The sequence below is a fragment of the Anabrus simplex genome, chromosome 7 (assembly GCF_040414725.1).
Source record: "Anabrus simplex isolate iqAnaSimp1 chromosome 7, ASM4041472v1, whole genome shotgun sequence".
NCBI classification, from domain to species: Eukaryota; Metazoa; Arthropoda; class Insecta; order Orthoptera; family Tettigoniidae; genus Anabrus; species Anabrus simplex.
Window position 1 is genome coordinate 109,478,388 of NC_090271.1, and position 25,845 is coordinate 109,504,232.

General features: G+C 38.6%; 1 protein-coding gene across 1 annotated transcript in view; it reads right to left on the reverse strand.

The window, feature by feature from the left end:
- Nucleotides 1–11,736, reverse strand: part of LOC136876941 (cilia- and flagella-associated protein 206) — a 94,228-nt gene extending 82,492 nt beyond the window's left edge. Inside the window, exons 1-2 of the mRNA XM_067150706.2 lie at nucleotides 11,568–11,736; nucleotides 9,787–9,975 (exon numbers count right to left, since the gene is read on the reverse strand). Coding sequence (XP_067006807.2) covers nucleotides 9,787–9,975; nucleotides 11,568–11,733 — 355 coding nt within the window. The 5' untranslated portion in view covers nucleotides 11,734–11,736. The remainder of the gene's footprint in view (nucleotides 1–9,786; nucleotides 9,976–11,567) is intronic.
- Nucleotides 11,737–25,845: the final 14,109 nt, after the last annotated feature.

A 25,845-nucleotide genomic window follows, 5' to 3' on the forward strand; every position in this document is an offset into this window, starting at 1 on the left:
CCCTATGCAACTGATGTTATCAGTTTTTTTTTTTTTTTGCTTTACATCGCACTGACACAGATAGGTCTTGTGGCGATGATATCAGTCATTTTGTATTTGTGGGTTGATAAATAACACAAAATTATTATAGAATCCATGTATTCAGAGGATAAAACTATAGTAAGTACGGAGAAAACAAAACTCGTGGTTAGTAGCTGCAAGTCTCTCTGTGTCCACCATACTACTGACAGTGGAGTGTCAAATCACATTTGTTACACATAGTTTGAATACACAACATTTCCTTCCTCTTTTAAATTGTACTAATTTTGTCTATGGTGAGAATCTTACTGGTCTGCAATGTGTGCGTGTAGATCTGCGTGTTATGACATGGGTTCAATAGGGTTAAACTAATGTATTATTAAGGTCCACCTTTTCAATACAAAATAAACAGAGTTTAAATTACATAAATGATTAGGGACTAGTTTCGACCTAATATTAGGTCATCATCAGCCTAAAGCAAAATTAAAACATAAATCCCGAAGAAATCAAACAATGTAAAGACACATAAGGTCTCTTAAATGTACATACCATGTGAGATATTGAGAAAAGAATTATAGAGACGTGCAGCACTATGTTAAAAAATAACTCCATGACGGAGATTCATAAAAAGTCCAGTGCGCATTAAAAAGATGTGAAAGATAGGAATCCTTGAGTTGCTGGAGAAGGAGATTAGTATATGCTGGCTCCTTTAAGATGCTGTTATCCAACTGAAGAACAACTGAGCCGAAGTCACGTCTTTTATTTACAATTAAAGTGTGCCGTATAGCAATAAAAAGTTGTTAGGGATGGAAATCTTTCAGTTGTAGGTCAAGGAATTCAATATATAAATGTGCTGTTGTACATTCCAAGAACAACTGGGACGAAGTTACCTCGTTTTTCAAGATATTCATAGACGTAACAACACATGGATGCTAGAAAGGCTCTTCTGCTTTTGGAACTTGAAGGAAGGTGATTGTTGCGCGTGGAGGCTTAAGAATCCAGAGATGTGCTACACTATGTTAAAATATAGAGATCCATAAAAAAGTCCAGTGCGTCTTATAAAAGTAAAAAGTTGTAAAAGTAATCCTTAAGATGCTGGTCATGTAAATTGAAAAATGCTGGCTTCCAAGCGATGCTGCTGTTCATTCAAAGATCAATTGAAATTGTAGTAACATTGTCTTCACAAGATGTTTATAAACTTGATATATATGCAGATGCGAAGTATGATGCTAGAAGAAAGTTTTTCTGTTTCTAGAATCTTGAAGGATGATGGATGTTACGTGAGGAGGATTAACATATATGGAGTTAAATAAAGGTGGATACAAATTCGCAGTTCAATGCGGACCATACGTTTGACTCTGAATAAATGACAGCAAAGAAAGAAAGAATTAAGTCAGGTGGAAGAAAATACTTAAAAAATATGTCATATAGGAATTGTTTTGTGTTGTAATTTGAAGAGAGAATTGGGGGTAGGTGTGGTTCAAAGGAAATCATGAGAAAGAGGTGAAGGGAAAAGAGAAATGAAAGGAAAGGTAATGGAAGGAGAAAAAGGGATGGGGGAGGGGAAAGGGGGAAAATAGGTTATTAAGGCAGGGCTGATGGATGTAGAAATATGGAAGATTGTTTAAGCAAAGTACTGTAAACAGAATGAAAAATTGGACCTTTAATATTCAATTTTGATTGTCTGAAAAGCTGTCTGAGCAGGTTAAAAAGAATGTTTGGTTTTTTCAGAAATGTCATTAAGATTGATTAAGATTAAAATATTGGTCTAGATGTATAAAACAGTTCTCTGATATGTTAAGGAGGGGTCCTTTATTCATAATTTTGAGAATTTCCATGTCATGTTTAATGTTGTAATCGTACAACAGGGTTACAGATTCCATTCAGTATTTATTATTATTATTATTATTATTATTATTATTATTATTATTATTATTATTATTATTATTATTATTATTATTATTATTATTATTATTATTATTATTATTATTATTATTATTATTATTATTATTATTATTATTATTAACCCAATTCATTAGATTTTATATTCCGTTTTTCATCACTTAGACTGTAATAATTAGGTATCACACATATTATTGTATTTAATCATAGGTTAAGTGAATTTTGTTTGTAATTATTCTGTATGTTAATTAGTGAGATTTGTTGGTTTCAAATAGTCATGCTGTGGCTTGTAACTCTGGCCAGATGAGCTGGCATAGTATTTTGCAATCGAGGCTATGTTTAACCGAGAATGTATTGAGCAAGTAGGTTTCCCGTGACACATGCAAGGTAGTCATCCGTAGTCCGTGTGGGCACGCTTATACGACACATGATTGATGACATCAGTGCGTGGGCACGTGATTTAGACCAAGTGTCTGTATTCGCCAGCTACTGTATGTTGAGGTGGAAGGGATGACCAGAGAGTAGGGAGATGAGTAGTCATCATGAGGTTATAAAAGTCAATGCAACGGTGGTGAGAGAAATCAGATTAATCAGATGAATCAAATGGAAGGAAGTGAGGGAAGAGTGATGGTCAGTGGTCTTAGAGTGGTGGTCAGAGCTAATATGTGTGTTTGAAGAGGTCTTGGAATCATCGAAGAGGTCTACGAGTGGTGGTTGTATCCGAGTAGAGACTGGTACTATGCTGATAGTGAAACGTCATTTACTTGTGAGGATGGACTTCACAAGGTTTTTCAATAATATTTTCCAATTTCTTACAATCTATTGAGTGGACGTAACTACATTGGAGCTTACTACACGCGTACATGGAATGTAGGTCAACTCCTGGTTACATAAGAAGATAACAGCAGACGGCTCCCGACTTCAGCTCATAGGTTTTTCCAGGAATTTCAAGTTCAACAGCGGTGGAACCCGAGTGAGGTGGACGGGTGCAGTATGTAGACATCAGGTAATTAAAGCATCAGACATGTTATGCATTAATAACATGAAGAAGAATGTAATCAGCGGCGATATCATATTTCACTTCAAGTTCATGCCAATAGCTTTCTTTGTTTAGATTTTTTTTTAATGTAACAGCAAATCTCACTATATATATATATATATTTTTGTTAAAATTAAAATACGTCAATGCTTGTTCATTGTGACATAAATTATAGTGATAAACTCAGTTTTATTTTAATTATAATAAGTGATTCTATTTCCAAGTACAATCCTCAGTTGTGGAAATGCGACCGTAATCTAATATTGTCCTGATCCATATCCCTGTATATTGCCAGATGTGTGAGTTTATCACCTCACGCCTTGAGATAATTGAGATATGAGGCATGCTCTACCGAATTTTTTTTTTTTTTTAAAGCAACTGGTGCTCAAAGAAATGTTATTTATATTGTGTGAAAGAGATGAAGGTAAAAGAGTAGTGGTAGGAGTAGCCACAATGTCTCTAAAGGGCCCCATACACGCGCAGACTTCTGGAATACTTACCTGCACGAACTTGCCTCCGGGAGGTAAGTCGGAAGTATGCAGTTGCCCACACACGCTCAGACTAAATGACTATTTACCGAGGAAGTTGAATACGGTACGTCACGCTCAGCTGTTTTCTGTTTACGATTATGGGCTTCGGATGGTTGAAAAATGAATGCGGATCGAAATTAATTAGATACCGGTAGTCGGTATAGAAGATGAGTTGTTATCTGGACACAATTTAGCGCTCTGCACAAAAAAGATGCACAAAAATAAATTTCAGTTTTCATATTTGTAGATGACCACATTTACATTTTCTGCCGCAACTCTGAGATGGCGCTTTCGTCGCAAAGTCTCCGGCTGAATTCAAGCAGCGCTAGAATGTCAGAGACTTGCCTGCAGACTTTTTGTCGGCAGACTTATCGGCCATACACACAGAGACATGTCTGAAGAGACTGGTTTGTGCAGACTTACCTCCGACTAAGTCTGCGCGTGTATGGGGCCCTTAAAATTATGATTATAATCGTTCATGTGTTGACCAACTGCTGAAAATTTATTGTATTTTAGGGCATTGACATGTTCCAAGTATCGTATTTTAAAGCTTCTTCCTGTTTGCCCAATATAAGAAAAATGCAGCTGTTGCATTTTACCCTGTATACACCGGATTTTGAAAAGCAATCAGTTCTATTACTAGATGATGAGTTATGTAAGACTGTAGTGTTATTATTGTTGGTTCTGAAGGAAATTTTAACATCATGTTTTTTTAAAACGTTAGTGACCTTATAAATATCTTTATTGAACATATTGTTCAATTCTTTTTTAAGATCACTTTTGGCCATTGGGACAGTAAAGGCTTGATGAACCATATTATTATAAGCTGCTCTTGTATGGATTTGTGGATGAGAGGAATCTTGATGAAGAGTGGAAGATGTTTGGGTAGGCTTTCTGAAAATATTGAATTTTAAGGAATTTGGTTGCCTAATGATGGTCAAGTCTAAAATATTTGTTCTTTGTTCATATTCATATTCAAGCATAAATTTTATGTGCGGGTCAATATTGTTAAGGTTGACAAGAGTGGAAGCAGCATCTGTTATGCTTTCATCTAGGATTACTACAGTATCATCCACATATCTAGCCCAAAAAAGAATATTATTGAAACTATTATTATTATCAATTTTATTATGTTCTAAAATTCCAAATAGATTTCAGCTAAGATATCCAAAGCTGGCGATTCCATGGCCAAAGCCTCTGCTGATAAATAATACAGTCGAAAGTGAAATAGTTATTATTCAAAACTAATTTCAGGATAGACATAAAATCTTGTATTTCCAAAGCACTTAGGTGGCTGTATTTACTTAAATTGTTTTCAATGATCTATATAATATATACATGAATACATACAGTACATCCAGACAGAAAATGAACCGATGGCCTCTTAAGTTCTTAGACATAGAAAGTTTTACAAGCAAAATGCTTTTTATAGTGTACCAACAAAAAGTAAATGTAATTTATAGTCTATATATATAAAAGCAAGTCAGTCTGGAACGATGTATATATAAATATTTAAAAATGAAAAAAGACGTGAATTAATGAGGCACTTCCAGAAATCTCAGAAATTTGAAACTTGGTACGGGAGAAGCTGATGACCCCAGGATCCCTAGAAAAATCAAAAATTCTCAAAATTCCCTCAAGGGGGCACGCTGGGGGCCTCGAATTTGGGGCTCAGCATAAGAACGCAGTCATATAATTTATCCAAAACGACAACCTATACGTTTCGTGGGTTTAAACATTTTCGGGAATTTCCTAATTTTTATCCCCCGTCCCCCCAAATCAAGATGGCGGCACAACCTGCCAGACGAGGTAGAAAATTGAAATTTGGTGAAATTATAGCATATCATAGGACCACCTATTTATATCGCTAAATGTGGCCAGAAAGTGAGTCTTATCGTACAATCCTTTTTTCGATTTGATGTACTGTTTAGCAGCAGTTACTCTGTAAATGAAGGTAAACATCCAAATACTTCCATATGATGATTATATTCTTTCATTGACGTCGATTTGTAGTGATCTAGAAAGGGTTTGTCTTCCATTGTTATTAAATACTTTGCAAATCGATAGTGACTGTCAGAAGGAGGGTGTCTGCTATTGTATTTACTCCTCCCCACATCGACTTTGACAGGCAGTAAGAAAAAGGGGTTGTCCTCCATCTCCTGTGCACTATTTTAATGCATAATTCGCTTCTCAGTTTGACTAGCAGAAGACAAGGGAGCGTGAAATTTTTTTCAAAACTCTTTTACCCGATCCTGTTTTTCAGTAGGCAAGGGTGTCTTCCATTATAAGCAAATTTACCCATCTAAAATGTGACTGACGTTAGGTATAGTGGCCTGCTATTATAATGGAAACTCACCAACTCGGTGTGACTGGCATTAGAAAATGCGTCTGCCATTATAATGATAAGAACGCAACTCACTTTTGACTGGCAGTAAGGAAGGTCCTTGCAAATATATTAAAAGTTCCTCAACTGTAATCTATCAGAAAGTAGGAAATGGAATCTGCCATTGTAATGAAACTTCCCCAAATCGATTTTGGCCTCGCACTAGGCAATGGGGCCTGGCGTTAAATGAATATTACCAACTTCTTTGTGAATTGCAGTAGACAAGTGGACTTGCCATTATCATCGCAATCCCTCAAATCACACTTTCATTGGAAACAACGTCTGTGGATTTCACAATGCTGTTTCTCAGATAAAGCCAAGACACACCCAATTTAAAAATCTTATTCACTTCATGTGCAGTAATTTACTTCGATATCTGTATACAATGTAGAGTACCGTAGCGAAGCATGGGTACATTTGCTAGTAGGATATGAAATTAAATTTCGTATGGCTTTTAGTGCCGGGATATCCCAGGACAGGTTCGGCTTGCCAGATGCAGGTCTTTCTACTTGACTCCCGTAGGCGACCTGCGTGTTGTGATGAGGATGAAATGATGATGAAGACAACACATACACCCAGGCCCCATGCCATTGGAATTAACCAATTAAGGTTAAAATCCCCGACCCGGCTGGGAATCGAACCCGGGACCCTATGAACCGAAGGCCAGTACGCTGACCGTTCAGCCAACGAGTCGGACCTAGTAGGAGATAATTTAGAGGTTTGAATACTAGGATACATATTAACAATGTCGAACAAGTGAAGGAATGATTAGGTTGGATATGAAAAATATTTAGATTCTCGATCAATTCTGTAGTATTTTTAATATATTTTTTAGATGAAAAATGATAATATCTTCCTAGAAACTTTTGAATGAATTGAGATGTTTTATATAGAGGACTTGGTCTATAATTGATGATCGGGCAGATGGGGACGCCGGGTTTGTGTATCTTAGGAAGGGCTTTAGTGGTCGGAAGGCTTGGATTCATGCTAATAAATTTAGTTTTTTTTCTTGTTCACTTAAAAGGAATAAAGTATTTTTAAGTGTTTTTTTTAAGTAGGCATTGGATTGTTTGAGTAGGGTCCTTTTTAATTACAGTGAACGAACTGTAATTAGGTCGAAACTAGTCCCTAATCATTTATGTAATTTAAACTCTGTATATTTTGTATTGAAAAGGTGGACCTTAATAATACATTAGTTTAACTCTATTGTAATCACAGTTCAATATGGATCTATCATAATGAAACTTATTTCATTTAATGACATGGGTAGCCGGTGTAGCTGGTGCTGGTGTTTGGTTTCCATGGATCACTTGTGGCATCCTCTCAACCGCTACTGCAGTAGCTGGTGTTTGGAAGAACCGAACACATTGTGGCCTGGATGAATTTCAACAGGTTCATCACAGGTCAGTTTTGGGTTCTCTCTGTTCGCCTGTGTTCCTGGAAATTGCCTAATTTGGTCAATGTGGCACTTTATTTCCCCTGGTGGTTGATCGCATAATGTAGATCTCCAACGCAGGCTGCAATGGTACCGGGAAGCCACTTGTCCAGGTTCGGGTTACCAGATAGGAAGTAAACAGACTGTCCCGCTTTGAGTGTGTGGAACATCAAGTCCATTTTCACTTTCTGTTTTTCACAGATTCTAATGCTAACATCTTCGGGTCTCGCAAGGTTGAGACGAGTCCGAAGTTCTCGTCCCAGAAATAATTGAGATGGAGATTGTCCCATGGATCACTAGGGACCATACCTGGACTGTAAACTGATTGAGGGAGGTAGTTTCCTGATGATGTCAATGGTTCTTATGGCAATGTGAACCCTTACATTATCCTGGAAGAAGGAAATCAAATTTCCTCCTGTTTCCTTCTTGGACTTAATCTTATTCTGTAATTGTTAGTTTCTTCCAGTCTGCCAGAACATGCTTTTCCAAACTGAGTTTCCCTTTTCCTTGTATTTCTGATGGCTGGAGCTCTTCTCCAATAAGAAATTTTATGATAGTGCATTGTTCCATGCTAGCAATAGTTTTTGTTCCCATACCTTTCTTGTAAATTTCAGTCAAAATTGAACTGGCTCCTATCTACCTGAGAGGGAGGATAGGGGTTGCAAATTGCCCCCTTTAGGATCACTATCCTGTTTTTCAGGGCCGTTTGTCTCAAAAAAAAATTTAGGCTTAATCATATCTGAACCACCCTGTATTTCTTCTCATCCCTTGGTGAATTTGTTTCTTCTTCCCAACATAATTTCAAATGTTTGGGCATCATCACTCACTGAAAGACCATTCTTGTGAGAGATTTTCAGTCATGATGTGGAAGTGTGGGATAAGGTAAAAAACATAGATAGTAACTGGAAAAGGGAGAAGGATGAGGCATGATAAATCATACAGTTTCTACTGATAAGGAACAAAGAAGAAATACTGAAGCAGTCTTCGTCTCTCACTTTCCAGTATCTGGCACATTTTCTACCTATCTCACTTCAGACTGTGTGAGCTAGATGTTCAAATTATTTTCACAGGTCACACAACACTGTCATCTTTCACCATTATTATTCATAATTTATATGGATAACTTCCTCAAAGCATAAAATTATTAGAGAACGATTCGGTTTGGTGAAAATCTTGTAAGTAGTTTGTCATGCTGATGACCTGTGCTTTGTCAGACACTTTGTCAGGAATCTGAAGAGAAAAACTGTGAGTATGACATGAAAATTAACATTTGCGAGACTAAACTGATGTCAGCACAAAAGACAGTTAAAGATCACATAGAAAATACTATGCTGGAAGAGTTGGAACATTTAAAGATACAAAGGAAGTAATGGAATGATTTATTACTTCTGATCAATGGCATTTTGCATCCTGAAGAATTAGGATCTGCAAATCAAATTATCCTTGAACACTTAGCCCAATTTTGGTCTCTGAGAGTGTAACCTTTATGGATTTCATATAGAGAAGCATGGACAATTAGCAATAATGTCAGCTAAAGACAATTGGATATTCATTAATAAAGAATGAGAGCTAATTTAGAAATAAATCATGAATTAAATGCTGGAGTGGAGAAAAAGCAGGATATTATTAAGATAAGTTCTAGGATTTAAGTCCTAAATTTTCAACAGAGATAAAAATAAATATTATTTCTAAATATTTGAGTGTGACTTGATAGAAGCTGATGATGTTTTTTTTAAGAATGAAACATGTCATTCTTTGTTTAATAATGTGTATTTTTATTCCTTCTCTAACACTGTTTTTTTTACAGGTATGTTGTAATATAATATTTAACCTTTGTATTCGACAGACTGAAGAGCTTTTAAGTTAGATTTAACTGAGTCAATGCTGGAAAGTATGACTTCCTTTTTAACAAACAAAAAAAACAAAAACAAAAAAACAAAAAGCTTTCATCCGGGCATTGTCATTTACACAGCAGCATGATCATATGTAAGTTTTGATATAATTATTACAGTACAGATGCCTTTGCTGGCAAGATGTAGTGTTTACAGTGCACTATGTCTTCAGGTATTGGCTAGAAAAAAATATTTTACTTTCATTGACCTGTCGCAGTCTCATCCTTGGCTTTGACAACATGAAAGTGACCGAGGTATGAGTGATGCTAGTAATGCCATTCCTTATGCAGCCACTCCCTGCTATGAATGGTATGAAAATATTGCTCATAGGGTTGGTTGATGCATGCATTTCAGTGGGCTTGGCAGACTGATACGTAATAGCAACGTCTGGCTTGGTGAGGAAAGCAACGGGAAACTAGCTCACCCCTCATTTCCCTAGTATGCCTCATCAGCGATGCCTAGGCTATCTATGACAGCTATTGACTGAGCTGTGGAGGATAAAACCAGCGTTCGGAATGAGTACCCAACATACATACATTACAGTAGAGTATATCAATTAGAAAGTTTTGAAAGTTCCTTATACAAACCAACAGTTTCCTTCATGACAGAAGCAGATGTGGGATTTCCAAGACCTGATGTCATGATGGAAACAACAACAATTTTGCGGTATAATTTTTCAAGATCGTCTCTGCTTTTTACAGTGGAATCCATAATCTCTTTCCTCAGGGGAGCTGTTCGAATCTTGATCTCATTATGGCGCTCCACAACTAGATCTCCTGTTGAAACAGAGATAGGTATCATGAATAATAATAATAATAATAATAATAATAATAATAATAATAATAATAATAATAATAATAATAATAATAATAATAATAATAATAAGACAAAAAGGGACAGGGTAAGGAATGAAAGAATAAGGGAGCAAGCTGGTGTGTACCCATCCCTGAATGAAAAAGTGACAAGGGCCCGTTTGAAATGGTTTGGCCATGTCAAACGAATGGACGATGGAAGGACAGCAAAACAATGGCTACACACAGTCGTGGCTGGAAAACGACCGGTAGGAAGACCTAGGAAGAGGTGGCTGGACCAAGTGAAAGAGGACATAGGAACAAGAGGAATCAGCTGGGATGTCGTCTTGAGAGAAGAGTGGTACATGGACAGACAGAAGTGGAGAGTGCTCGTAAACCACACCCGGGCAACTGGAGTGGAAAACTGATGATGAATAATAATAATAATAATAATAATAATAATAATAATAATAATAATAATAATAATAATAATAATAATAATAATAATAATAATAATGTTCCTATTTCTTACAATAATGTTATTGTTGTTACGTCCCACTAACTACTTATGATGTTTCACGGACCTATTTCTTACAGAAAGAAAACTAAATTAGATGTGAATCTGAAGGAATGATGGATTGTACATTACTCGAGATACTATTTTACATTATATATAAATGGAAGTCAGTATGGAGTAGTCTATAAAGGTATAAAAATGAAAATGGGCGTGAATTAATGAGGTACTTCAAGGCATCTTAGAAACTTAAAAGTTGCTTCGGGAGAAGCTGATGACCTCAGAATCCGTAGAAAAATTGAAAATTCCCAAAATTCCCCAAGGAGGCCAGGCTGGGAGTTTCAAAATTGGGGCTCAGCATAAGAATGTAGGTGTAAGCATTTCTTTCACTCAGTGGGATATATCTTTCCAAAGTGATGACCTATAGTTTTTAAGACAGTGAAAAAGTGCAGCATTCAGAATTTATTTTTTGTACATTCATCTATTTAAATTGACAGTATTTCATCTCTGGAGGTGAGAACTGATTGCCTGCCTGCTTGTCTTCTCAGATTATGCTGCTGCCTGACCACCAATGCATATCACGTGCTCATGTGTGGATGAGTCCATTATGCAGTAGGGGGTTTCCTTCCTTACCTCTCATTTTACCTCTATGCAGGGATGTCGCTGTACACATTCATAAATATAATCCAATACATCCACTGCTCTGTTTTCATTTGATCTAACCTTATAGAAAGAAAGAAAGCCCACCCAGTCATTTTATTTATCCTATTATGAGTTCATACTGATGTTCCCATCTTTTGGCCACATGGTTAGTGTCGCATAGCTGTGAGCTTGCATTCAGGAGATGGTGGGTTCAAATTCCTCCATCAGCAGCCCTGAAGATGGTTTTTCCATGGTTTCTCATTTTCACACCTTAATAAAATGCCATAGCCACTATCTTGAAAATCCTAGCCCTTTCCCATTCTTGCATTGCTGAAAACCTTCAAACTAGCAAAAAATGATACATATAACTTGAATTGTCACTTCTTTTACTTACAACAAAAAATTCAATATAATAGCATACCTTTTGCTTTACAGTGTGAATCAAAGTAAACTTGCAACCTGATTGTCTCCAAAGAAGGAGAATCTGTTTCACATAATTTGTCAACACATACTTTCACCAGGTAAAATAAATCATCTTGCTTCAGTGGACGATCACTTATAAAACCATGTTCTGGATTTAATACCATCAGCCTTATCTGTAAATAAAAAGGTGATATCAATTTTACAATGGAAATAAAATATAAGATTGAAAGTTGTAAAAGTATTGGCCTCCAAGGAATATGTGCAAAACTACTTCATTCCTCTACTTTACAGCACTAAAAATTGAAACCATGAAGTATAGTCCAAAAGTCTTCATAAATATTTTAAAACACCAATAACCACCTTCAGAGTGACCATATGTTTCTACCAAAATTGTTAAAGCTTCTAGAAGCTCCACTGAAAGCCATATTTTGCAATTTCCCATAATGTCTCTTGCATTGCTGCTTTTAGCTCATTTGCTGATGCAAATTTACATCCATTCAAATGTTCTTTTGTCCTTGGAAAGAGAGTTGAGTGAATAATGGGATGTTGAAGCAGAAAAAGTCCATGTTTGACAAAAAGTGGTGGTGGTGGTGGTGGTGATTATTATTTTAAGAGGAAGTACAAATAGGCAACCATCCTCTATATAACACTAATCATGGATAAAAATGGAAGGAATCTGATACTTCAAAAAATAAAGATCTTGGCCAAAGAAAGACAAGGGCCATGAAGGGTGTGTAAATAAAAGATTCCCTAGCCCTCGAATGCTCTAATAGCATTGTGGTCAGAAAAGAACAAGAGTTGACTAAGGGAGTTCAGATGGGATAGATAAAAATGAGGAGCCTTGCACAAGTTAAGTTGAAGCAATGCCAGGATTCAAGTAAGGGCCCATGGTCACCAATCCACGCTCCCACGGGGCCCCTTTTCATCACCTTGTACGGCAGGAAGGGAATACCATGGGTGTTATTCTACCACCCCCACCCACAGTGAGATGTTTGACAAGAGACTCTGAGACCAATGATCATCGATGTACAGGCATATGGCCACGGAAAAGTTGTCCACTTTGTCACATCTCAGGCTGCTTATGACAGCAGGAATCCCACAAATGATGTAAAATATCCGGATACAGCTTCTTTACTGTTTTATCCTCAGAAATGAAGTTTGGCATTCTTTAAATTGGCAATGCCACTCAAACACTTTTGATATCAACACCGTGGAGTCACTGTTCACTGCCATTAGCACTGTAGAGGAGTAGTCTATGTACCAACACCAGACTTCACCCTCTCCTCCTCATCATCATCAACAACATCATAATCCTCATCACAATCTCGGAGATGCAGGTTGCCCATGGGAATCAAATAGAAATACCTGCACCAGGCCTCTCCAGAGGCCACAGAGCATCACATCACAACACTGTGAAAGTTTTTTTTTTTTTTTGTTTCTCACAAAACTGCTGAGAAAATTTAATGTTTGCATGCTGTTTGTGAAAATCTTCAGTTCTTACTTCACAGCATGAACATGAATTGCAATAGAAGGGAATGTGTGCAGTGCAATTTTGCTGTTCAAAGGTGAGACCACTCAGATTATATAGGGGAGGAATGGAACAATGCATTTCAGACATGGTCACATGGCTCTTGATTTACCAATGTGCACATTCCCCAAACATTTGGATCTTATTTTGAATCTGTTGTACATATTTTAACATTACAGGTCTGAAAAGTTTAGCCGCTTGAGTGCCAATGTCAAGTATATCAACACTTGGGAATGTTGCAAGAGTATAATGAGCCAGAAGAAAGGGGGACAGAAATTTGGTCAATTCGTAAAACAGGAGCGGGTGCTGTTCTTTTGGAATTTAAAAAAACCATGAAAAATGAGAACAGGAACATCTTTAATAAATCTTTGAGAGATGTTGTTGGACAAGATGGTGAAGTGAAAGCTCTGATCCCCCGAACAACATTTGAAATTCGGGATATGGATGATGCTACTACTGCTGTGGATGTAGAAGATGCTGTAAGGTGGGATATTGGGAATTTCAATGGTGAGATAAAAATTATAGTCATAAAATCGAACAGCAGGGGACAGAAACTCACCATAGTAGAAATGGAAGACAAAGTGGCTATGAAACTTCTGGAAGCTGGCCTAATCAAACTAGGATGACTCTACTGCAGGATATGAAAAAGAATTGTGGTACCCCGTTGCTTTCGATGTCTTTCTTACAGATATCATGCACGTATCTGCAAAGAAGTAAGCTTTGTTTCAAGTGTGGAGAAACTGGACACAAGGCAGCAGGCTGCAAAGCAAATCCACGATGTGTAATTTGTACAGATAGGGGTGTAGAAGAGAATAAATGAAATCATGTATCTGGCTCAGGTGCCTGCTTTGTATTTCGTTAAGCTGTTGAGAAGGTTAAAATCAAAAACAAATGATTTGAATTATTCAGGCAAATGTGCACAGAAGTCGGACAGCAAATGACCTTTGACTCAGCTGACCTTTGAGGAAGGAGCAGATCTACTATTACTCAGTGAACATAACAGGGATCACCCAGGATGGTTCGCAGACAACCTTGGGACAGCTGCAATTTGGATACCAGATCTGAGAAAATTTATGGTTATTGATTATGGGTGTGGAGATGGATTTGTTTGGGTTCTGATTGATAGAATAACATTTGTGAGCTGTTACTTCACTCTGAATGAGTCTGTCAGTGACTTTCAAGCAAAACTGGATGGCCTTGAAGATGCACTACAGGGAATGGACAACAGATTAGTGGTTGCTGGAGATCTCAACGCCCAAGTGTTAGAATGGGGCATGCCACATACGGACTCTAGAGGATGATGTATAATGGAGATGGCTGCTAGGACAGGTTTGATAGTCATTGACATCGGAAACGTGCCAACCTTCCGACGACCAGGCTTTAGGGGAACAATACCTGACGTTACATTTGCATCAGAAGACATTTCATCGAGGATCACTGAATGGCGAGTGACAGAGGACTATACGGTAAGTGATCATCAATACATAATTTTTTATGTACTTCAAGAAGATCAACAGTTAAGGACTATGTCGCGCAATTTACCGAACCAACAATGGAATATAGCCAGTATAGATAAAGAGAAATTTCTTGATACACTACATAGAGAAATGGAGGACATATCAAGAAAATGAAAATTCAGGAAATGAAATGGCTAACATGTGTGTCAAACTCACCATGTGGCTCCTTCAACAAGTTTGAGATGCATTTATGACTAGAAGGAAACCGCGAAACTGTAAACGTCCAGCATACTGGTGGACTAAAGAAATTGTGGAATTGAGGAAACATTGTCTACGACTGAGGCACAGAGCACAGAGAGCTAGAGGTAGCCAGGAAGATGTCTTACTCATGACAGAATATAAATCAGCAAGGAAAGAACTCTGAAATACAATCAAGAGAAGTAAAACTGACAGATGGTGGGCAATGGCTAAGGAAGTAGATGACGACCCATGGGGACTGGGCTATAAGGTCGTCTTGAAGAAACTTGGGGCGTTATCGAATTCAACCATGGATTCGCAAACCATGAAAGAAATAGTGGATAATTTGTTCCCTGATCATCCAGAGAGGATTGCTGATGAAGATGTAAGGCAACCAATCAACATACCGCTTTTTGCCACAAAAGAACTACAAAGAGTCATTAGTTCTCTCAGAAACGGTATACCAGCCGAAGTACTGAAGATAATGGCAGAATTCTGTCCACAGTTGCTGCTGGAAATATACAACAATTGCCTCATGGCAGGTATTTTTAACAATCGATGGAAAAAGGCATGGTTAGTTTTGATCAGCAAAGAGAAGTCTGGGGGTATAGACCTCTTTGTATGCTTGATGCTGAAGGAAAAGGTTTAGAGAAGCTCCTACAGCCCAGAATACTCTCAGCAGTTCAGCAAGCTGGGGACTTGTCACCTCATCAGCATGGCTTTTGGAAAGGACATTCGACAGTTGATGCAGTATTAGAAGTAGTGAACACTGCCAAAAGAGCACAAATGGGCAATCATTATTCTCGTAAAGTGGCGCTTTTTGTGACCTTGGATGTGAAGAATGCTTTTAACTCAGCAAGATGGATGGACACATTGGAAGCACTTCAAGAAATATTCAAGCTTCCAGAGTATCTCATGAGAATATTGAAAGACTATTTGAAGGATCGCTTACTGCTGTATAATACAGAGGGTGGACAAAAGACTAAACGGATTACAGCTGGTGCAGCACAAGGATCCGTTCTTGGCCCAGACCTTTGGAATATTACTTATGATGGCTTACTGCGACTAGAAATGCCTGAAGATACAACACTTGTATGTTATGCTGACGACGTGGCTGTCTTGATAGTGACCCGTGATCTGGAATTGGCACAACTTAAACTGAATCAAGTGATGCAACAGGTAAAGGGATGGATGAATAACCACAGACTAACACTTGCTGATCATAAAACGGAAATTGTCCTTTTGTCAAGAAAAATAATTGAGATCATTGTGTCATTTCAAGTTGGAGAGATAGCCATTGAAACAACTAAGAGTGTGAAATATTTAGGCATTATGCTTGATACCAAACTTACATTCTGGTGTCATATTCAGAGGGTGACAGAAAGGGCAGCGAAAGACCGAACTTAGTCGACTGATGGGCAATATCAAAGGCCCGAGATCCAGCAAACAACAACTTCTGATGTCAACAGTCCAATCAGTACTTCTGTATGGTTCCGAGGTATGGGCTGAACCACTGAAGATAGGAAAGTATAGGAGAATGATGGCTGCGGTACAACGAAGTGTAGTGTTGCGAATAGCATGTGCATATCATACGGTATCCGAACCTGCAATCCTCACCATAGCTGGAGTAGTGCCTATTGACTTACTTGCTTTTGAACGACAGGAAATCTGGCGTACTCAAGGAGAAGTCGGACAGAAACGCGCAAAGAAGTTAGCCTGTAGCCGTTGAATGGAGCGCTGGAAACAGAGACGAGAAAGTGATCCTCGAGGGAAATTGACAAAGCGAATAATACCATGTTTAAATGATTGGATTGAACGGACTCATGGTGAGGTAAATTACTATATTAATCAGCTTCTAACAGGGCATGGATTCTTCCATAAATTTTTGCACAAATTGAATTTAGCCAGCAGTCCAAAATGCATTTACTGTCGTGATGTAGATGACGTCCTACATACTTTCTTCGTGTGTGATCATTGGTTGACAGAAAGAAGTATTGTGGAAGCTGAACTCAAAATATCGATGCCAGATAATATTGTGCTTGTGATGCTGAGGAATCAGGAATCTTGGGATGGGGTGACAGAATATGTGGAAAGTATCCTGCACCAGAAGAAGAGGGATCTGGATGCTTTTGAACATCAGTGAAAGATGAATGAAGGAAGAAGAAGTCTGAATGACTAAAAGCACAACACTACCCTGAAGTAATGCAAGAGTGGTCCCGGGGTAGAAACAAACATCGTGGGAAAATGGGTGTGTGGTTCTTAATGGGTAAGAATCCCACACACTTGTGGAGTGCAGACCCTCCACGAGTGTCTCATGTAAGATTTTCATGGCCTGTACGGAGGTGACTTTGCTTTGCTTTTTAATAATAATAATAATAATAATAATAATAATAATAATAATAATAATAATAATAATAATAATAATAATAATAATAATAATAATAATAATAATAGTAATTTGTTTAAACAAGGCAAAGATGGGCTGAAACTGTACGAGAGATGGACTTCACTCACTCCAGTACAAAGGCATGGAACCTCCTTAGAAAACTGAGAGAAAGTGCACCAGTTGTTAAAAACCAGCCTGCGGTGAAACCTGATCAAACAGAGTCTCATATTGTTGCAATATCTCGAGTACCAGCAGATAAGAAACATACACGGTTCATCAGATGGCAGCTTCGAGTCATCAGGCAGGTTTCAGAACAAGTCGCAGCTGTTGTAGTAAAGTACTGTCACCCACATAATATATTGAGGCAGGATTTCAAAATAAACTTAAAACATGCTGTGTTTATAGAGCTCACTGCTGACTTTGATACTGTCTGGAGAGAAGGTATGATTTACAAGCTCCTCAAAGTCATACCCTGCAGAACCATCGTTCAAGTTATCAACAGCATGCTAAGTGATAGGAGATTCCGGGTGTGCTCAGGCAACAGTAAGAGCACAGGGAGAAAACTCAAGAATGGCTTTCCTCAAGGATTGATTCTGTCCCCTCTGCTGTTCAATCTATACATCTCTGATCTTCCTGAGTAAAATTTCAGGAAATTCTGTTATACTGATGATATAGCACTAGTCAAACAACACTGAGATCCCAAGAAGACTGAGGAAATCCTACTAACTAGGGACTTGTCCACTCCAGAGGTCCATTTCAAAAAATGGAAACTTAGTCTTAGTGCAAGTAAAACAGAAGTGTTACGCTTCGATTTAAATAACAGACTTTTTTTTTTTTTTTTTTTTTTTGCTAGGGGCTTTACGTCGCACCGACACAGATAGGTCTTATGGCAACGATGGGATAGGAGAGGCCTAGGAGTTGGAAGGAAGCGGCCGTGGCCTTAATTATGATACAGCCCCAGCATTTGCCTGGTGTGAAAATGGGAAACCACGGAAAACCATTTTCAGGGCTGCCGATAGTGGGATTCGAACCTACTATCTCCCGGATGCAAGCTCACAGCTGCGCGGCTCTACGCGCACGGCCAACTCGCCCGGTAAATAACAGACTGGCTAACAACAAAACTGAACATAAACTTCTGCAATTGAGTTCTTTGTCATAACTGGTTTCTTAAATATCTAGGCATAACCTTGGATCACACTTTATAATTCAAGCAACATCTATTGAACTTATCTAAGAAACTGAAAACTGAAAACAATATTCTTCAGAAACTGTGTGGGACAACTTGGGGATCTACTGCAAGCACTCTACGACATTCTGTCCTTGGTCTGGTTTATTCTAGTGCAGAGTATTTTTTTCCTGTATGGCTTAATCTATATATATAAAATAAGAGTTTTGTCTGTACATTGCTCAGAATTTAAAAAGAATGGTATTTCTGTATTGGCCATGTCTACAGTAACAAGAAAATGCACTTCTTAGTTTTCCATAATGTCTGTCTGTCTGTCTGTCTGTCTGTCTGTCTGTCTGTCTGTCTGTCTGTCTGTCTGTCTGTCTGTCTGTCTGTCTGTCTGTCTGTCTGTCTGTCTGTCTGTCTGTCTGTCTGTCTGTCTGTCTGTCTGCATGTATGTATGTATGTATGTATGTACGCGCATCACGAGAAAACGGCTAAAGAGAATTATTTTAATGAAAGTCAGTACGTAAAGTCAGGAAATGAGCCACTACAATCTAGGCTATAAATTATTTTATTCACGCTGAGTGAAATGGTAGTTTAGGGGAAGGACTAAAAGGTAATTCTCAAATATTTATGTTATTAGTGCTCATATTGATAGATACTACATAACTAAAGGTATATAGAATTAAATTTCCGAACATTTATGTCTTATACATTTTTACTGTATTGGCTATGATAACAGAGATAGTCATGAATTTGTATTTTTTTTGCTAAGTCCAAACCAAAGTCGAGCCATGAGAAAATTAGTGTACAGAATTTAATGAAAATTGCTATGTAGAGTCAGGTAATAAGAAACTACAGCTTAGGCTATAAATAATTTTATTTACCCTGGATGAAATGGTAGTTTAGGGGAAGGCACCTTAATTTTAATTTTTAAATATTTCGCTTGACTGTACCGACTACGATAAGAGTGGTATTTCTGAGTCGGAAGAAAACTACATCTGAAGGCATACAATATGCAAAGCTCATAAAATTGATCAACAATAATATTACATTGACCACTGTTTGTTGTGATGTTCTTTGTCGCTTCTGCTGCCACTCATCCCTGATAGATGAGATTACTGCTGCGTACTGAGTATAACATCCTGCATGAATATTGGTGGGAAATAGCTGGAGGAGATCAATAACTTTCTTCTTTAACATACCATTCCTCTGGGTTCATACATTTTCTGATATTGCTGGTACGTAACACACTGGTCCATCATAGTATTCCAGTTATTCAATCCCTAATCTGAGGTACTGATTGGGATGAGCAGTGTGCACACCTAACAGCTGTCTGAAACCTGGTCATTCCAGCTCTACAGCATAATACTGTTCATTAAAAGTTTCTTTAAAAGTGAGAAAACGTGTGGTTTTTCATTTGATTGAGTATTTCATATATTAGCATTGCTTTTAATCGCGACATTCCTACTGATGTCATTGTAATTACCTATGTTGATTTCAGTTGGAAAAACCACGGAGGATGTAAAAGGGCAGGTGGAGAGTGATGTCTGCCATTATAATGAAAACTCCTCAACTCGATTATGACTTATGGTAGGCAAGAAGGCCTACCATTACAATGAAAATTTCCTTACCCAGTCTTCACATGAGAAAAGACATATGATGACTTCCCCGTCGCGTCTCTGGGGTAACGTTAAAAACTAGGCAATTTAATACAATCTCACTCATAACATGTATACTACCTAACCAAGAATTTTGTATACCATGCAGAATTCCATAGCGAAGCCCAGGTACATCAGCTAGTAGCCAATATACCTGATATGTTGATACACAGCTGAACAACAGCATGCACCTTATTTTGGGCACAATCAGTTCCATGCCAATGTATTGGCTCCCGGTGCTCACAGGAATAATGGGTCACTCTTAACAGAGTACGGACAGGCCATGGAAGATGCAGGGACTCACTCTACAAGTGGAACTGCATAATATCACCGGAATGCGACTGTGGTGCCCTACGGCAAACCATCGCTCACATCGTGAGCAGCTGCAAGCTACATGCTTACTTGGGTAGCTAGGCTGATTGCTTGATTCCATCATAGGCAGTGTTAGAGTGGATTGAAGGGCTGGACATCCGATATGAAATGGTTTTCTTGTTATTGTAATATATGCTATATGCTAAATAATAAAATAACTGGTAATCCTGGCTCTCATGTAGTCATGCCCATGATTGACAAAAGTTGGTCTTGGCCATGTAGTCTTGCCCATGGTTCACAAAAGTAGGTCACTACAAAGACTGTCTTGGAAAGAAAAGTTTCTTGACACATGTTTTATTCACCCACTAGCTGTTGTAATCTATCCATCACTTACAGGTTAATTTTCGTAGAACTGCAGAAAACATATGTTTGTTATCCCTTCAATCATCTAGAAGAGAAGAAGCAGAAGAGATAGACAACATCTCAACAAACAGTATTTTAGTTGAGGTAATGATATTGTTGGTTACTGTCACCACTTAACACGGTTTGTGAAATATGTAAGTATAGTGAACATCTCCGTTATTATTCCTCACACGGTAAAAGTACATTAAACATAAAAGATCGGAAATAATATTTTACTTTTAATACTGCTGCGTCACAGTTAGGCGTATACGGTACTGGTACTAAACAATTTTTACACAGCCTAGTGCTCAACACGGAACTTTAATACGAAGTTTCGAGGATTTTTTAAAGCCGTTTTAATGAGAGGTAAGAAACAAACAAACAAAACAGAGGCAGACAGACGAAAACTGAACTGATCCTACTATACTTTCAACTTTTGTGCATTATATGTAATCTGAGAAACGAAGTCTTCTTTCTTAACCCGTTTACTCTCCAGACTTGGTTTTCCCCTTGGACTCAGCGAGGGATCCCACCTCTACCGCCTCAAGGGCAGTGTCCTGGAGCATGAGATTTTGGATCGGGGAAACGACTGGGGAGGAGGACCAATACCCTGTCCAGGCGGCCTTGTGGGGGAATAGGAAGATTGGAAGGGATAGACAAGGAAGAGGGAAGAAAGTGGCCGTGGCCTTAAGTTAGGTACTATCCCGGCATTTTCCTGGAGGAAAAGTGGGAAACCACGGAAAACCACTTCGAGGATGGCTGAGGTGGGAATCGAACCCTCTTCTACTCAGTTGATCTCTTGAGGCTGAGTGGATCCCATTCCAGCCCTTGTACCACTTTTCAAATTTTGTGGCAAAGACAGGAATCGAACCCGGGCCTCGGGGGTGGCAGCTAATCACGCTAACCACTACACCACAGAGACGAACCGAGAGACGAAGTATGGGGCAAAAATGTGAAGTGTACGAACAAAATTATAATTAAAATTATTAGATAACAGCCGGGCTGAGTGGCTCAGACGCTGGCTTTCTATGCCCAAGTTGGCAGGTTCAAAGGTGTCTGAAGGTGCTCAAATACATCAACCTATGTCGGTAGATTTACCGGTACGTCAAAGGACTCCTGCGGGGGCTATTCGGTACCTCGGCGTCTCTGAAAACCGTAAAATTAATAAATGGAGTATTATTATTATTATTATTATTATTATTATTATTATTATTATTATTATTATTATTATTATTATTATAAAAAATTAGCACAACGATTATGAAAATCATCGAATAATATGGATTGTGTAATATGCTAGGCCGATTATTTTGTGTGAACAAATTTCTTCGTCTGCTGCTTTCCAGCTAATTCCAACGAACAGGTTTCCAGATCTAAAATACTTATTTATTCAACACGGCCGATGTTGGCCTCCCGTTCTATGAGCAGGAGGCAACGGCGCTCTGCTCATGGCAGGTGCTTACAATTTTACAGCACCGAAGACTCACATTGGCGTTTTCTTACTAATACAGTATGCGACTTGAGGTAACACCGGTCTATGCATTGAGTTTCAGCACTATTCTCTGTATCCCAGACTTGAGTCCTCACAGTCCGATAGCGAACAGCCGCCAGTGATACTAATTTAATGTGTAATTCAGTTTTTTAACTTGATCTGAAATAATGTCTTGCGAGATAATGCGACGTTCTAAATGAAATCAAACAAACGATGCATGTATTATAGCGTGACGGAATTTGAACGAGCTTTTTCCAAATATCAGTAGACCTTGTCATTTACTGAACAGCATGCAATAATTTAGAGCACAATTTATCATTTGCTATGAATGTGGAGAAGTCAAAAATGATAACGTCTATGGTAAGGCCTTTAACCTGGATATCGGACACTATTCTGTGCTCTTCTACTTCTTCCCAGAGAAAATTCTCTGAAGGAAATTGTTAACACTTAAGAATGTAGCCTAGCTGCTGAAACTGTGGTCTTTGTCAGTTTTATGATTGAAAGATTTGCAAAATATAGAAATGTATAAACTGAGAGGTCTGAAATATTACTTCTGTCGATTACACAAACTTCATTAATCCTAAAATGCAAACCAGGGCCATACGTTAATATAACTGTTGACTAGATACAGTAGGTTGCATTAAGTCCACTACGATTATTTTTTGCTAGTGGCTTTACGTCGCACCGACACAGATAGGTCTTATGGCGACGATGGGATAGGAAAGGAATTGGAAGGAAGCGGCCGTGGCCTTAATTAAGGTACAGCCCCAGCATTTGCCTGATGTGAAAATGGGAAACCACGAAAAACCATTTTCAGGGCTGCCGATAGTGGGATTCGAACACTACGATTATTATTATTATTATTATTGTTATTCACACGTGTCTACAAATGTTCACTACAACAAGATCATCTCACATCTTTGAAAACGGACTTCTTTTCTTATACCAGTGGTGGTGGGGTGATTATTGTTTTAAGAGGAAGGTTTTTTTTTGCTATTTGCTTTACGTCGCACCGACACAGATAGGTCTTATGGCGACGATGGGATAGGCCTAGGAGTGGAAGGAAGCGGTCGTGGCCTTAATTAAGGTACAGCCCCAGCATTTGCCTAGTGTGAAAATGGGAAACCACGGAAAACCATCTTCAGGGCTGCCGACAGTGGGGTTCGAACCCACTATCTCCCGGATACAAGCTCACAGCTGCGCGACCCTAACCGCACGGCCAACTCGCCAGGTTTAAGAGGAAGTACAACTAGGTAACCGTAGGTAACCAACCTCTGATAACACTGATCAGAGAGAAAAATCGGAGAGGGTCCAACACTTCGAAAAAATGTTATCGGCCAAAGAAAGACAAGGGCCACGAGAAGCGTGAAAATGAAAAGACGCCCTAAGCCTCGGAAAACTACGGTAATACCGTCGGGGTCGGAAAGGGTAACAATACTTGAACAAGAGAGGTCAAATAAGAAAGATGAACGTGAGAAGCCTGGCACAAGCACCTAAGTGAAAAACAATGCTAGGACTCAGCTAAGAGCCCCGTGGTCGACAATCCACGCACCAAATTAAAAACTCCTGGGGCCCCTTTTTCTCGCCTCTTACGACCGGCAGGGGTATACCGCGGATGTTATTCTACCGCCCCCACACGTAGGAGGTCTTAATGGAAGCTGGGCATAGTAGCTCAGATGGTATAGCGCTGAGCTCAAGTTAGCGGGTTCGATCCCAGCTCAGTCGCGTAGTATCTGAAGGTATCAGCATCGTGTCGGTAGTCAAACCAGTAACATAACTTCTTTTTCTTCTTCTTCTTATTTATTTATTTATTTATTTATTTATTTATTTATTTATTTATTTTTGCTAGGGGCTTTACGTCGCACCGACACAGATAGGTCTTATGGCGACGATGGGATAGGAATGGTCTAGGAGTTGGAAGGAAGCGGCCGTGGCCTTAATTAAGGTACAGCCCCAGCATTTGCCTGGTGTGAAAATGGGAAACCACGGAAAACCATTTTCAGGGCTGCCGACAGTGGGATTCGAACCCCCTATCTCCCGGATGCAAGCTCACAGCCGTGCGCATCTACGCGCACGGCCAACTCGCCCGGTCTTATTATTATTATTATTATTATTATTATTATTATTATTATTATTATTATTATTATTATTATTATTATTATTATTATTTCTTAATGGGAGTCTGGGAAACATATAACAATAAAATGGAGTCCAGTAAGAATCATTTTGCTCACCTAGTGACTGAATCGGAGGGGGGGGGGGGGGAATAGGGTGGGGGATGAGAAACGCGACCCTGGCATACCGTACTCTTCATTTAAAGCCATATTGCACACCATAAAATTATTGCATGAGTTTACTGGTTCTAGTACTGTGTACTAATTTTCTTACATACCGTAGGCCTACATCACAGAGTGGTTTCGAATTGTTCACAACAGATGCTTCGTTTTCGCTATTTATTTTACGTCGCACCGACACCAACACGTCTCCTGGCGACTATGGGGTAGCATAGGGCTAGGACTGGAAAAGAAACGATCGTGGTCTTAATTAAGGTACAGACCCGGGATTCGCTTGGGGTTAAAACGAGATACCACGGAAATCCATCCTCAGGGCTGCCGATAGTAGGGTTCGAACCTATCATCTCCCGAATGCAAGCTAACCTCTACATGGCACGAACTGCGCAGCCAACTCGCTCTGTTTACTACACATGTACAGGTCTATTTTACAGCCTTCCGATCAGCATGCAAAATCTTACTGAAGCTTTGGAATGAATGAATTAATTCAATAGGCCTACCATAGGCCCTAAATACAGTTCTGCTTTTTCCATAGAGATACATTCAAAATTATTAATAAAGTGCGTGGATAATCGATTTAATGTTAATGCTGATACCTACTGATATTCTACTGAAACCTAACTATGATAAAAGAGAAGCATAGTAACTAACCACACATGCTGCACAAGCATCGGTTACTTCAAATCCTCTTATAGAACACTCCCTCGTGATTTCTCGAATTATATTTTTAATTACATTTTCTGTTTCAATTGCACGCATCATATTGATGTCTGCAAACACTCGTGAACTTGTTTAAAATATCACATCGAAACAAAATACTGTAAGGAAATTACGAAGATGCCAACAACATTGGTCTTCGCGGTTATAAATAAAGGACAGGTCTGTCACTGTCAGTTTGTTAGATCGTTGTAACGTAGGCAACCAATGATACAAAGTGTTTATGTCGTAGTTCATTCATAAGTATTTCCACACATAATATTCAGTTACAGCAAAAATGAGGGAATTCCATGAGGAAGAATAGAAAAACTGCATTAATTGAAAAGAAGAAAGGGAAAACCCTTCTTCTTTATAACAGTTGGCATATATCAACGATATTGGAATTACGCGGAATTAAAGACCATGCGCAGAATCAAATAGCTTAATATGATATCATATTAAGCTATTTGGTAGAATCCAGAATGCCAGTTTACAAGCCGAAACAGGCTATACAATCAGGAAGCACCGGTACCAACCAAAGAGGTTATAAGAAACCAACTCCAGAATAATTTTCTCCATGAGTTGCTGGAGCGTCCTTTGACCATGTTTCCAGACATTTTTGTAGTCAATATTGTCAGCTGACAGA